The sequence below is a fragment of the Malus domestica genome, chromosome 08 (genome assembly GCF_042453785.1).
Source record: "Malus domestica chromosome 08, GDT2T_hap1".
Lineage (NCBI taxonomy): Eukaryota > Viridiplantae > Streptophyta > Magnoliopsida > Rosales > Rosaceae > Malus > Malus domestica.
Genome location: NC_091668.1, coordinates 3,610,401 through 3,623,700, shown reverse-complemented (window position 1 = coordinate 3,623,700; position 13,300 = coordinate 3,610,401). Strand labels below are relative to the sequence as shown.

General features: G+C 41.6%; 1 protein-coding gene across 1 annotated transcript; it reads left to right on the top strand.

Moving 5' to 3' along the window:
• Positions 1 to 7,256: 7,256 nt before the first annotated feature.
• On the top strand, positions 7,257 to 9,716 carry LOC114827154 (uncharacterized). The gene is made up of 2 exons (XM_070826793.1): positions 7,257 to 8,723; positions 8,766 to 9,716. Exons 1-2 carry the CDS (start codon positions 7,257 to 7,259, stop codon positions 9,714 to 9,716), a joined length of 2,418 nt encoding a protein of 805 aa, XP_070682894.1.
• Positions 9,717 to 13,300: the final 3,584 nt, after the last annotated feature.

The following is a 13,300-nucleotide window of genomic DNA, read 5'->3' as shown; positions in this document are numbered from 1 at the left end:
TTAACTTGGGTGTTCTTGATGAAGAATAAGAGTGATGTTCCGTTACTTCTTCAAGAATTTTGTACAATGGTGTCTACTCAGTTTCAGACCAAAGTTAAGGTCTTCAGGTTTGATAACGGAGGAGAATATGTAAATCACACTTTGGCATGTTTTTTTTGTGATCATGGTATTATTCACCAGACGACTACTCTGTTTACACCCTAACAAAATGATGTGTCCAAACAGAAGAATCGTCAAATAATGGAGGTTGCTCACTCCTTGATGTTGGATAAATATGTTCCTAATCATTTGTGGGGTCATGCTGTTTTGGCTGTTGTGTATTTGATCAATCGTGTTCCAAGTAGGTTCTTGATTTTCAAACACCGTTTGATGTGCTACAAAAACATGTTTCTCTTGTTTCTGTATCAAAGCTTCCTCCGAAAGTGTTTGAGTGTATTGCGTATGTGCATGTCTACTCTCATTAGCGGAGTAAACTTGATGCATGTGCTCTCATGTGTGTCTTTATTGGGTATGCTAACAATAAAAAAGGCTATAAGTGTTATCATCCTCCGACTCAAAAAATTTATATTACCATGGATGTCACCTTCCATGAGGAAGTTTCGTATTTTGTGAAGCTCTTTTCCGACTCTCCACTTCAGGGGGAGAGGGGGAGTGAAGTGCATATTTGAAGAGATGGTATGGATGATGTGTTACAAGCAGAGTTGGGAACATAACCTATTATGTTGCGTGATACTAATCAATCAGCTACAGATAGTGATCGGTCACCTGTCATTCCTGAAACTATTTATACTGACGACAGATCAGATGTGCCCAGCGAATTGCCTGTTAGTATGTCTAACGAATTACCTTTTAATGATCGGTTGCCTGCTGATGATATGTCTAATGAGTTGCTTGATGATGGTTCGTCCAGTGATGATTCTTCTAACAGTTTGGTACAAGATGGTGGCATACATAAGGTAAATTCTGACGATTCTTCTACTTATCATTTGCCTCCACGAGATAATCATGGAAAACCTAAAGTACAATATGAGCCTGATATGCATGCCAAAGCCAAATATCCTATCAACAATTATGTGTCTACTCACCGTTTGTCCAAACCATATGCATCTTACATATGTCAGCTATCTAGTGTATCAATTCCAACAAAATTGTAAGATGCTTTGTCTGACCCTAAGTGGGTTAATGCCATGAAAATTGAGATGGAAGCTTTGGAAAAAAATTCTACTTGGGATTTGGTTCCTTTACCAAACGGGAAGAAAGTCGTTGGATGTAGATGGGTGTTTACTATTAAGCACAAAGTAGATGGTTCTATTGACCGGTATAAAGTCAGATTAGTTGCTAAGGATTATACTCAAACTTATGGGGTGGACTATCAGGAGACCTTTACTCCTGTTGCCAAACTTAATATTGTGCGCGTTCGTCTGTCCTTAGCAGCAAACCAGGATTGGCCTCTGTTGCAGTTTGATGTTAAGAATGTTTTCCTTCATGGTGATCTTAAGGAGGAAGTGTATATGGATCTCCCACCTGGTATTGGAACATCTCCCGGAAAAGGTGTTGTATGCAGGTTACGAAAGGTCTTGTATGGTTTGAAACAATCTCCTAGAGCGTGGTTTGGGAGGTTTACAAGTTCAATGAAGAAGTTTGGGTATATCCAGAGTCATTCAGATCATACTTTGTTTCTAAAGTGACAAAATGGTATGCTAACTACATTGATTATTTATGTTGATGACATGATAGTGACTAGTGATGATCAGAAGGAGATACAACGCCTTCAAATGTACCTAGCTACTGAGTTTGAGATGAAAGAATTGGGTGAATTGAAGTATTTTCTTGGAATCGAGGTTGCATGATCCAAGAATAATATTTTTCTGTCTCAACGGAAGTATGTTCTTGATTTGTTAGCTAAAACATGTATGTTAGATTGCAAACTTGTTGATACTCCGATTGAGCAGAATTATCGTATGGGTTATTTCCAGATCAAGTTCCTACTCATAAGGAACGGTATCAGAGGCTTGTTGGGAGATTAATTTATTTGTCTCACACTCGCCCTGACATTGCTTATGCAGTTAGTGTGGTAAGTCAGTTTATGCACTTACCTAGTGAAGCTCATATGGATGCAGTAACCTGTATTTTGAGGTACTTGAAGATGACTCCTGGCGGAGACATGTTTTTCTCCAAGAATGGTTATTTGAATGTCGAAGGGTATACAAATGCAGATTGGGCAGGTTCTATCACTGATCGGCGATCTACATCTGGATACTTTACGTTTGTGGGTGGTAATTTAGTTACTTGGAGAAGCAAGAAACAAAAAGTGGTGGCTAGGTCAAGTGCAGAAGCTGAGTTTCGTGGTATGTCTCATGGTGTATGTGAGTTGTTGTGGTTGAAAAAATTGTTAAGAGATCTTGGGTTTAAACCCAAAGGTGTTATGAAACTTCATTGTGATAATAAGGATGCTATTGAGATTGCTTATAATCCAGTGCAACATAATCGAACAAAACATATGGAGATTGATCGACATTTCATTAAGGAAAAATTGGATGCTGGAATTATTATGTTTCCGTTTGTGGGATCTGAAGATCAACTTGCTGATGCTCTTACTAAGGTTGTGTCTAATAGTGTGTTTTCCAACTCGCTTGACAAGTTGAGCATGCGTAACATTTTTGCACCAACTTGAGGGGGAGTGTTGTGAGTTATATATTAGTTGTTGATGTACAAAATCAGTGAGGACTTTGGTACAACAGAAAGTGTTAAGTTGTAACCTTCGCTAGATTGCTCCGGTCACTAGTGTGGATAAGTATGTAAATTGATAGAGACAGGGAAGCAAACACAAGATGTACGTGGTTCACCCAGATTGGCTACGTCTACAGAGTAAAGGAGTTCTCATTAATTGTGAAGGGTTTACACAAGTACATATGTTCAAGCTCTCATTTAATGAGTACTAGTGAATGATTTAGTACAAATGACATTAGAAAATATTGTGGGAGAATGATCTCCTTTTATAGAAGAGAGTTTCTAGCTTTGTTCTGACATTGACACGTGTCGTGTTGTGATTGGCTTTTGGTGTTGACACGTGTCGCGCTATGATTGGCTTCTGATGTCGACAGGTGTTGCACTGTGATTGGTCTCCTGGTTGGAGGGAAACTCTTCTGGGTCCTTGACGGTATAACGTTGACCGATGCTCAGTAGTTTCGGGATTCGTCAAGTATGGTACAAACAGTGCTCCCCTAAGTTCCCGAGTTAGGGAATCTCCTCGTTTGGGGACTTACAAGATCCAAGCTGATGAGTAATCACGAAACTTCTAAGTACCGAAGTGTGGTATCGTTTTCACTTGCCTTAACTGTCTCATAGGTAGATGTAGCATCTTCTCTGGAAGTACTTTTCCTCCATCCAAGGGTGGTATCTTTAACCGGTAGAGATGTACAAGGTAATGTATCAATTTCACTTGAAGCTTACTTGTAGTTTCAGGCTTGGTCAAGCGCGATACAAACCATGTAGTAGAAGTCCCCCAAGTCACCGAGCTAAGAGATTTACTGAAAGAGGTGACATACAAGGTAAGCAATCAGAGCTTCCAGCAATCAGTCCCAGATCAGAAGTTTGATTTCGACTTCCGGTTGATTGTTCTCATTTTCCCTATCTTGTAGGCAGCAAGAAGGATAAAGAGAAGAAAAAGGAGAAGAGATGATATGAGATATTTTTGCTTTTGAAGAATTAACTTTCCACAGGCTTATTCTTGAACTGGGCTGGAGGGTTTTCTGGTTTCCTCTAGAGTATAAGGTCGACTCAAGAATTTGAAGGTCAAAACAAGTCCATCAAATCAAGAGTGCGTTCAACCTTGATGATATGGGATAATTTTGCTGTTAACAAAGTAATAGATGAATCGGCACGTATTCTGTTGCGCTTGTCTCCACATGCTTCCTTGTATCCTTTTCACTTGCCCTATCTGTTCCCCAGGCAGATGTGGTATCTTTTCTGGAAGCATAAGATGTTGAAGATGAGTACTCAAGAGCAATGCCAGGTAAGTAATCAGGCAAGGAGTTCCAGGCAGTCAGTTCCTGACTGGAAGCTTGATTCCAAGTGCTAACTGATTGCCCTCTTTTTCCTTATCTTGCAGGTAAAAACAATGGCAAAGGAAAAGACAGGGAAAAAACATGATATGGGATACTCTTGCTTTTAACCCTGATGATATGAGATACTCTTGCTCTGGTGTGGCTTGTTTGCAAAGGTATTATCTGGGGGAAAAGAAGATGAGTATTTCGAGAGACTCTGCTGAGAGTGCCTTCTCGGATGTGAAGAAAAGTTGAGCTTTTTTTTTATTTGCAAGTCTGCCTGGCTGTGGAGGATGAATGTCGACATATATAGGAATTGTCCCAACAGCAAGTAATAACGCTGTTCCTTTACCCTTCTCGGTCATAGCAATGTAGTGGGAGCTGCAAGCTTCACGTGTTTTAACTTTGTCAGAGCACTTTGAAAAAGTGGTCTGTGGTATCTGGAAAGCTGATGTTGCGTGTGAAGATTGCAGACAATCTTTATCCAAGGAAATATGGCTCTCAAAGTTCGGAGAGCGGTGCCTCTTCGATTTTCGAACAACCAATCCTGTCGGGGATCTGGCTCTTGAGATTTTTGAGAATGGTGCCTCTTCGATTTTTGAGAAAGCAATCCTGTTGGAAGTCTGACTTTCGAGATTCGGAGAACGGTGGCTCTTCAATTTTTTGAGAAAGTAATCCAGTTAGAAGTCTGACTTTCGAGATTTGGAGAGCGGTGCCTCTTCGATTTTTGAGAAAGCAATCTTGTTGGGAGTCTGGCTTTCGAGATTCGGATAGCAGTGTCTCTTCGATTTTTGAGAAAGCAATCCTATTGGAAGTCTGGCTTTCGAGATTCGGAGAGCGGTGCCTCTTCGATTTTTGAGCAAGCAATCTTGTTGTAAGTGTTTTCTTGAATGTGAGTAAAGGTTGGGCATTTTTACCAGTCTGCCTTGCCACGGAGCACAGAGGTTGACACACATAAGGACTTTCCAATTATCAAGCAGTGGTGCTGTTCCTTTACCCTTGTGGGTAATGGTAAGGTAGCTGGACTTTCAAAATTTATGTGTCTAAACTTTGTCAGAGATCTTTGGCAAAGTTATCTGTGGTACCTGAAGAGCTGATGTTGCGTGTGGAGATTGTTGACATATTTTACTCAGGAAAATCCGTTTCTTGAAATTCGGAGAGTGGTGCCTCTTCGATTTTTGAACCAACGGCTCTGTTGCCCTTTCTTTTATAGAGGCACCAATTGTGTGCAAGAAGTACATTTAGAGAGTTAGTGCTTGTAGGAATTTTCCCCTTATTTTTGTACTTCAGAGATTTATTGGACCTCATTTCTCCGTTATCATTTCTGAAAATGTCTGGCCCATTCAACCGTCATTTTGACTTTTGGTGAAGAGGCAGCTATGTCTCCTCAAGACAATATATGGCGCCCATCCTTCTTATCCTCTACTAGTCCTTTTACCGTTGGGGACTCTGTGATGAAAAATGATATGACCGCTGCGGTGGTGGCCAGGAACCTTCTCACTCCCAAAGATAACAGACTAATTTCCAAATGGTCTGATGAGTTGGCTGTTAAGGATTCTCTAGCTTTCAGTGTTCAGTGTGCATGTTCTGTGTCTAATATGGCCCAACGCCTATTTGCTCGAACCCGCCAAGTTGAATCATTGGCGGCTGAAGTGATAAGTCTTAAACAGGAGATTAAAGGGCTCAAGCATGAGAATAAACAATTGCACAGGCTCACACATGACTATGCTACAAACATGAAGATGAAGCTTGACCAGCTGTAGAAATCTGATGGTTAGATTTTACTTGATCATCAGAGGTTTGTGGGTTCGTTCCAAAGGCATTTATTGCCTTCATCTTTTGGGGCTGTACCGCATAATGAAACTTCAAATGATTAACCTTCGGTGCCTCCTCCTTCTAGGGTTCTGCTCAGTACTGAGGCTCCGAATGATCACCCTCCAGTGCCTACTCTTTTTGGGGCTCTGCCGACTGCTGAGACTTCTCCTAAGCAACCTTTGTGAAGGCTCCCTCTTGTTTGTTTATTTTGATACATGTATATGTACATATTTGTAACTTATCGGAGATATCAATAAATAAGCTTTGCTTCATTTCAACGTATTGTGTTAAATACACCAAAGCCTTCTGTGGGAGGATAAAATCTGGATTTCGACTCATGGGCCAATCCAAGTCACCTAAGGATGATGTTATGCAAGGTAAATCGTAAGGAAAGCCCATGAGGAACAAGCAGGCGCACGTGTCCACGTAACCGCCTCCATTACGGAGGATCACCGAGGAAGTGGGAAAGGAAAGTATGACGTGGTGTTTGTTCCCGAAGCATGCAATCATATTACGGAGGACCACTAAGGAAGTGGGAAGGAGAGAGAGATCGTGGTACTTGTTCTCCAGGTATGCAATCTTATAAAGATGAAGTGGAGCCAAAGAACAAGGTACGTGAGGAGAACCCGAGATAATCCAAAGAATAGAAATCAATTGACTAACTTGAGCGTTGAAGGATCTTTTGTAGGTACCCGCTCGCCAAACTGCGGAGGAAGATTATTTTGGGACATCTCAAAGAAGGATTCGGCGAACGTGAGGATTGCGGTCAACAAATCTGTGGAGGTATTTCTTTTTGTAGGAAATCTCACTCCAACAGTTGGCGCCGTTTGTGGGATATCAAAATCAAACTACAAACATGACTGGATCCGCACAAGAAGTTCTGAATCCCTCTGAAGGCGTAGGGACTCGATCGGTACATGCTAGGTCTCAATCACAAAATAGTGAACCCAGTCTTGCCATGGAACAATTTAGAAGGTTAACAAGGGAATTGCGTGAAACAAAAAAGACAGCAGATGAGGCATTGAAGAAGGCTGAAGCGAGAAATGTCGTAGAAGATGTAACAGGCACCAAGAGACAACGTGCAGAAGAGGAGGATAAGGAAGGTAGCTTTAGTAGCGTGCCATCTAGTAACCGTGTTGAAGTGACAAAAAATCAGGGCGAAGGGGGTTACAGGGGAAAAGGATCAAAAAAGGTAAAAGATGTTGATTTGTGAAGGGATACAAGCCACAAACCCCAGTGGAGCTTGCCTTAGAAGCGGCCAGAGGAATTCACAAATCGTCGTTCACAGAGGACATCCTGAAAGCTAAAAAACCTGCCAAGTTCACCCAACCAAAGTTTAGGCTATTTGAAGGCACGACTGATCCTGTCGAACGCATTTACCACTTTCAATAGCAGATGGCACTTGAAGGAGACGATGAGGCCCTCATGTACAAGTTGTTCTCCTCAAGTCTTTCGCGATCATCTTTAACGTGGTTTAGACAACTGAAATCGAGATCTATCGAAAGTTTCACAGATCTCTGTGAAGCGTTCATATCTCAATATGTCTGTAATCGGAGGTCAAGAAAAGATGTTACGATCTTGTTCAGCACCAAACAAAATGTTGGCGAGAGCCTCAAGAGCTACATGACTAGGTTCACGGAAGAGATGTCTACCCTAGAAGAGTGTGACTCTCACACCGCCGCTTTGGCATTCCGAGAAGGGGTGTTACCTGGAACGAAGATGCGTAGGTCGTTAATCGAGACACCACCACTGGACATGAGGGAGGTGATGGCCCGAGCTGATGGAATCATCAGATTAGAGGAAAAGGAACTTATCCAATCAAAGCGGGCCACCGCGACTATTGCTGCATCTCTAGCGGACACTACCGCACTTACCTTAAAACCCACGGCTCAACCGAGGCAAGAAAGATCTAGACTTGATCGCCCAAACACTAAGCTGACAGTGAGCATGGGTAAAAATTTTTACGAGAACAAAGGAAAAGGAATCTTTCGTGCACAGATCCCAATTCGAACGCCACTAGAGAAGCAAGACAGGAACAAGATGTGCGCTCATCACAACGACTTTGGTCATACCACTAATGATTGTCAAAGCCTAAGAAACCAAGTGGAAGCTATACTGAAGAAGGGGATGTTGTCACAGTACCACATAGAATCAAGAGACGAACACAAGAACGATGGAAGACTTCAAGCAGTAACAGGAAACATTGGAACGGATAAGAGGTTGTTGGATATCAACATCATACATGGTGGGCCCGAACCCTCTGAGGGACGTGAAGTGCGCTATCGGTCACAAAGACGAGAGGCCGAGAAGTCCAGACACGTACACAACATAACATCAGCCCCTGAAACGTCTAAAGCGTTGGATAATTTCAGAGTCATCTCCTTTAGCCAAAAAGACCTCGAAGGAATTCAATTCCCTCACAATGATGCGTTGGTCGTAATGCTATGTGTTGCCAATTCAAGAGTGAAAAGGGTAATGATAGATGGGGGAAGCAGCACATACGTTCTATTTTGGAGCACATTTAGAAGAATGAAATTAGACGAGAAAGAGATAAGGCCAAACCCAACTCATATCTATGCATTTGAAGGAACTAAGGCCCGGCCCATTGGAGACGTGACCCTTCTTGTCACAGCAGCAGGTAAGACTCTTTTCATCACTTTTGTCATCATCGATGCACCAAGTGCATATAATGCCATTATGGGAAGGGATTGGATCCATCGAATGGATGGGGAAGCGTCAACCAGATGCCAAGTAATGAGGTGTTTGTCGACGGATGGTCAAACGACCATCGATATCAAAGGGGATCAGCTGGAGGCCAGAAAATGCTACAGCATGGCAACAGACATCAAGACAAACAAGGAAGTACAACAGAGCACGGACCTTCATGAGAATAAACCATTATAGCAATTAACGGAGGACCCACCACAACAGGATCAGGAAAACGGCGATCAAGAACCCCCAACTATAGAACCATTGAGGGAAGAGGTTTTGGATCCAACCGATCCTGAGAAACGAATATGGGTGGGCTCCCTCTTATCTGATGCGGAAGTCGAAGAGTTGATGAAATTTCTAAGGAGCAACGTTGATGTTTTTGCATGGTATCATAGGGACATGCTAGGAATTGATCCGGAAGTGGCATGCCATCAGTTAAATGTTGATCTGAGTTATCCTCCACACAGACAAAAGCAAAGGAGATTTGCGCCAGAACGATATCAGAGTATCAGTAAAGAAGTCGATAGGCTCATCGAAGTTGGGTTCATTCGTGATGTCTGGTGCCCAACTTGGGTTTCGAATGTCGTGGTGGTGGGCAAGAAAGAAAAAGGAAAATGGCGTGTGTGTGTGGATTATACCAACCTGAACAGAGCATGTCGGAAAGATTGTTTTCCTATTCCAAAGATTGACCAGACGGTGGATGCTACGGCTGGGTATGCACTATTGTCTTTCTTAGATGCTTATTCTGGTTATAACCAAATTCCTATGGCTGTTGAAGATCAAGAGAAGACTGCTTTTATCACTGAGCGTGGATTGTATTGTTACACCGTTATGCCTTTCGGACTTAAGAATGCCGGCTCGACTTATCAAAGGTTAGTGAACAAGATGTTTAAAAATCAAATCGGAAATACAATGGAGGTTTACATTGATGATATGGTCGTCAAAAGCCGAGAAAGGTGCCAACACATTGATCATCTACGCAACACCTTTGACATATTGAGAAGATATCACATGCGGCTAAACCTGGCAAAATGCGCATTCGGTGTATCATCTGGGCAGTTCTTAGGGCACATAGTGAACAAACGAGGTATCGAACCGAACCCAGCAAAGTTGAAGCCTTGTGTAACATGCCAGATTCGGTAACACCCAGAGACATTCAAGTGTTAACCGGGCGAATCGCTGCCCTTAGTCGTTTCATCTCACGATCATCCGATCGATGCAAACCTTTTTTTCAAGCCATACGAAACCAGAAAGGAGATGTGTAGGGGCATGAGCAAAGGGGAGCTTTCGAACAACTGAAGATATATATATATATATATATATATATGTGGAGAGAGAGAAAAGCATGCAAGAATCTAGACAGGACGTGATGTCCATATGGGTACATATATATATATATATATATATATATAGGCGAATATACATATAGAAAGGCATGCGAAAGCATGCAAAAATCTGGTCGGGACATGATGTCCACAAAAGTACATATAGGGAAACGTGCAAAAGTCTGGCAAGAATGTGAGGTCCTCAAAAGTATGCATATATATATATATGTATGTATGTATAAAGGTAAGACGGAACAGGACAATGAGTTATATAATAGATACGCATAAGTGTGACATGTCAGACTGCACAGTTAAATTTCGTCAGTCCTCTTTCGCCATGTCAGTCCACTTTCGTAATGTCAGTCCTCTTCCGTAATGTTAGTCCACGTTCGTAATGTCAGTCATCTTTCGTCATCCATTTTCGCCATGTCAGTCTACTTTCGTAATGTCAGTCCTCTTCCGTTAGTCCACGTTCGTAATGTCAGTCATCTTTTGTCATCCACTTTCGTAATGTCAGTCCTCTTCCGTAATGTCAGTCCACTGTTGTAATGTCAGTCTCTTCCATTGTGTCATTCCACTTTCCTAATGTCAGTCATTCGTAATGTCAGTCCTCAATCCACCTTCGTAAGGTCCTCGTAAATCCTTGTTCGTAAATCCTCGTTTGTAAATGTCAGTATGCTTTCGTGGAAGGTGTCAGCCCATATTTTATGTGAAAGTGTGACATGACTTTCGTAAAGTAAGCAAAGCAGCCTGTTTGGCTTTCGAGAGTCAAGAACACGAAACAATGACTTTGATAAACTTACTGAAGGTAGGTTTACCTGTAGAAAAAGCAACTCCCACAAATGTTGGTCTTAGTAAGAAATGCTAAAAGTTTAGCTAGGTTCAAAAAGCATAGTTTCAAGGCCACGTGTGATCGAAAAACTTAGTTTTCCCCTATTTTACATACGTAAAAAAGGGAAAAATGGGGCATTGTGGGAGGATAAAATCCGGGTTTCGACTCATGGGCCAATCCAAGTCACCTAAGGATGGTGTTATGCAAGGTAAACTGTAAGGAAAGCCCACGAGGAACAAGCAGGCGCTCGTGTCCAGGTAACCGCCTCCATTACGGAGGATCACCGAGGAAGTGGGAAAGGAAAGTATGACGTGGTGCTTGTTCCCGAAGCATGTAGTCATATTACGGAGGACCACTAAGGAAGTGGGAATGAGAGAGAGATCGTGGTACTTGTTCTCCAGGCATGCAATCCTATAAAGATGGAGTGGAGCCAAAGAACAAGGTACGTGAGGAGAACCCGAGAGAATCCAAAGAATAGAAATCAATCGACTAACTTGAGTGTCGGAGGATCTTTTGCAGGTACCCGCTCGCCAAACTGCGGAGGAAGATTATTTTGAGACATCTTGAAGAAAGATTCGGCGAACGTGAGGATTACGGTCAACAAATCTGTGGAGGTATTTCTTCTTGTAGGAAATCTCACTCCAACACCTTTTTCACTAAGTTCTTTGAATTTTTTCTTTTGTTGAAGCTTGTATGTTGAAGCTTTGTGAGTGAAGCATGTATGTTGAGGTAGTGCTCCCTTAATTTCCTGCGTGAGGAAAACTTCTCGGTTGGAGACTTGAAAAATCCAAGTCATTGAGTGGTCGTGAGACTTCCGAGTATCAAGGTGCAGTAGCATATTGTAGGAGTCCATCAAGTCTCCGGTCGAGGGAGTTGACGAAGGAGGTGTCATGCTAGTAGCCAAGTTTTCAAAGTAACAAAACTTCACCATTTTCCTTTCTAAGTGGTAGCCCAAAACTCCTCATTCATATATATTTGTTATGAAAGTTGTTAGGCCCACAGAAGATGAGGCCTAGGCAATTTTTTTTCTTCGAATTTTTGAAAAAAAAAAATATATATATATATATATTTTAAGCTTTGGTGTTGAAGCTTTGTTGGGAACCATAAATTGATTTTGCTTCACACTATCTTGATCAAGAGTGTGTGAAGCTTTTGTGGGTGACACTTTTGTAGGTGAAGCTTTTATGGGTTAAGCTTTTATGGGTTAAGCTTTGTAAGTAAAACTTTGGAGTTGAAGCTTTGTAGGTGAAGCTTTGGAGTTGAAGATTTTGTAGGTGAAGCTTTGGAGTTGAAGCTTTGTAGGTGAAGCTTCGGAGTTGAAGCTTTTGTAGGTGAAGCTTTGGAGTTGAAGCTTTTGTAGGTGAAGCTTTGGAGTTGAAGCTTTTGTAGGTGAAGTTTTGGAGTTAAAGCTTTGTAGGTGAAGCTTTGGAGTTGAAGTTTTGTAGATGAAGCTTTTGTATTGAAGCTTTGTAGGTGAAGCTTTTGTGTTGAAGCTTTGTAGGTGAAGCTTTGGAGTTGAAGCTTTTGTAGGTGAAGCTTTTGTGTTGAAGTTTTGTAGATGAAACTTTTGTGTTGAAGCTTTGTAGGTGAAGCTTTTGTTGGCACCATAAATTGGTTTTACTTCACACTGTCTTGATCAAGAGTGTGTGAAGCTTTTAAGAATTGTAGTTACCCTCTATTGATGAAGCTTTTGTTGGCACCATAAATTGGTATTGCTTCACACTGTCTTGATCAAGAGTGTGAAGCTTTTGAGAATTGTGGTTGAACTCCTTTGATGAGGCTTTTGTTGGCACCATAAATTGATTTTGCTTCACACTGTCTTGATCAAGAGTGTGTGAAGCTTTTAAGAATTGTAGTTACCCTCCATTGATGAAGCTTTTGTTGGCACTATAAATTAGTTTTGCTTCACACTGTCTTGATCAAAAGTGTGTGAAGCTTTTGAGAATTGTAGTTGCCCTCCATTGATGAAGCTTTTGTTGGCATTATAAATTGGTTTTGCTTCACACTGTCTTGATCAAGAGTATGTGAAGCTTTTGAGAATTGTGGTTGCCCTCCATTGATGAAGCTCTTGTTGGCACTATAAATTGGTTTTGCTTCACACTGTCTTGATCAAGAATGTGTGAAGCTTTTGAGAATTGTGGTTGCCCTCCATTGATGAAGCTCTTGTTGGCACCATAAATTGGTTTTGCTTCACACTGTCTTGATCAAGAGTGTGTGAAGCTTTTGAGAATTGTAGTTGCTCTCCATTGATGAAGCTCTTGTTGGCACCATAAATTGGTTTTGCTTCACACTGTCTTGATCAAGAGTGTGTGAAGCTTTTGAGAATTGTAGTTGCTCTCCATTGATGAAGCTCTTGTTGGCACCATAAATTTGTTTTTGCTTCACATTGTCTTGATCAAGAGTGTGTGAAACTTTTGAGAATTGTGGTTGAACTATTTTGATGAAGCTAATGTGTTCATCTCCTCTTTTTTTTTTCTTTTTTCTTTTTGAACGGGAGAGGGGGCGCTGTAAGTTTGAAATTTGAAAACTCCCTAGCTTGTGTGGAAGTTTAAAGACTTTCCATGTAGGGT

Bases quoted from the DNA above. Each gene is read 5' to 3' on its own strand.
- LOC114827154 (XM_070826793.1), top strand. From the start codon at position 7,257: ATGGCACTTGAAGGAGACGATGAGGCCCTCATGTACAAGTTGTTCTCC. The intron at 8,724-8,765 runs GTACAACAGAGC...AAACCATTATAG, and splicing joins ACATCAAGACAAACAAGGAA to CAATTAACGGAGGACCCACC.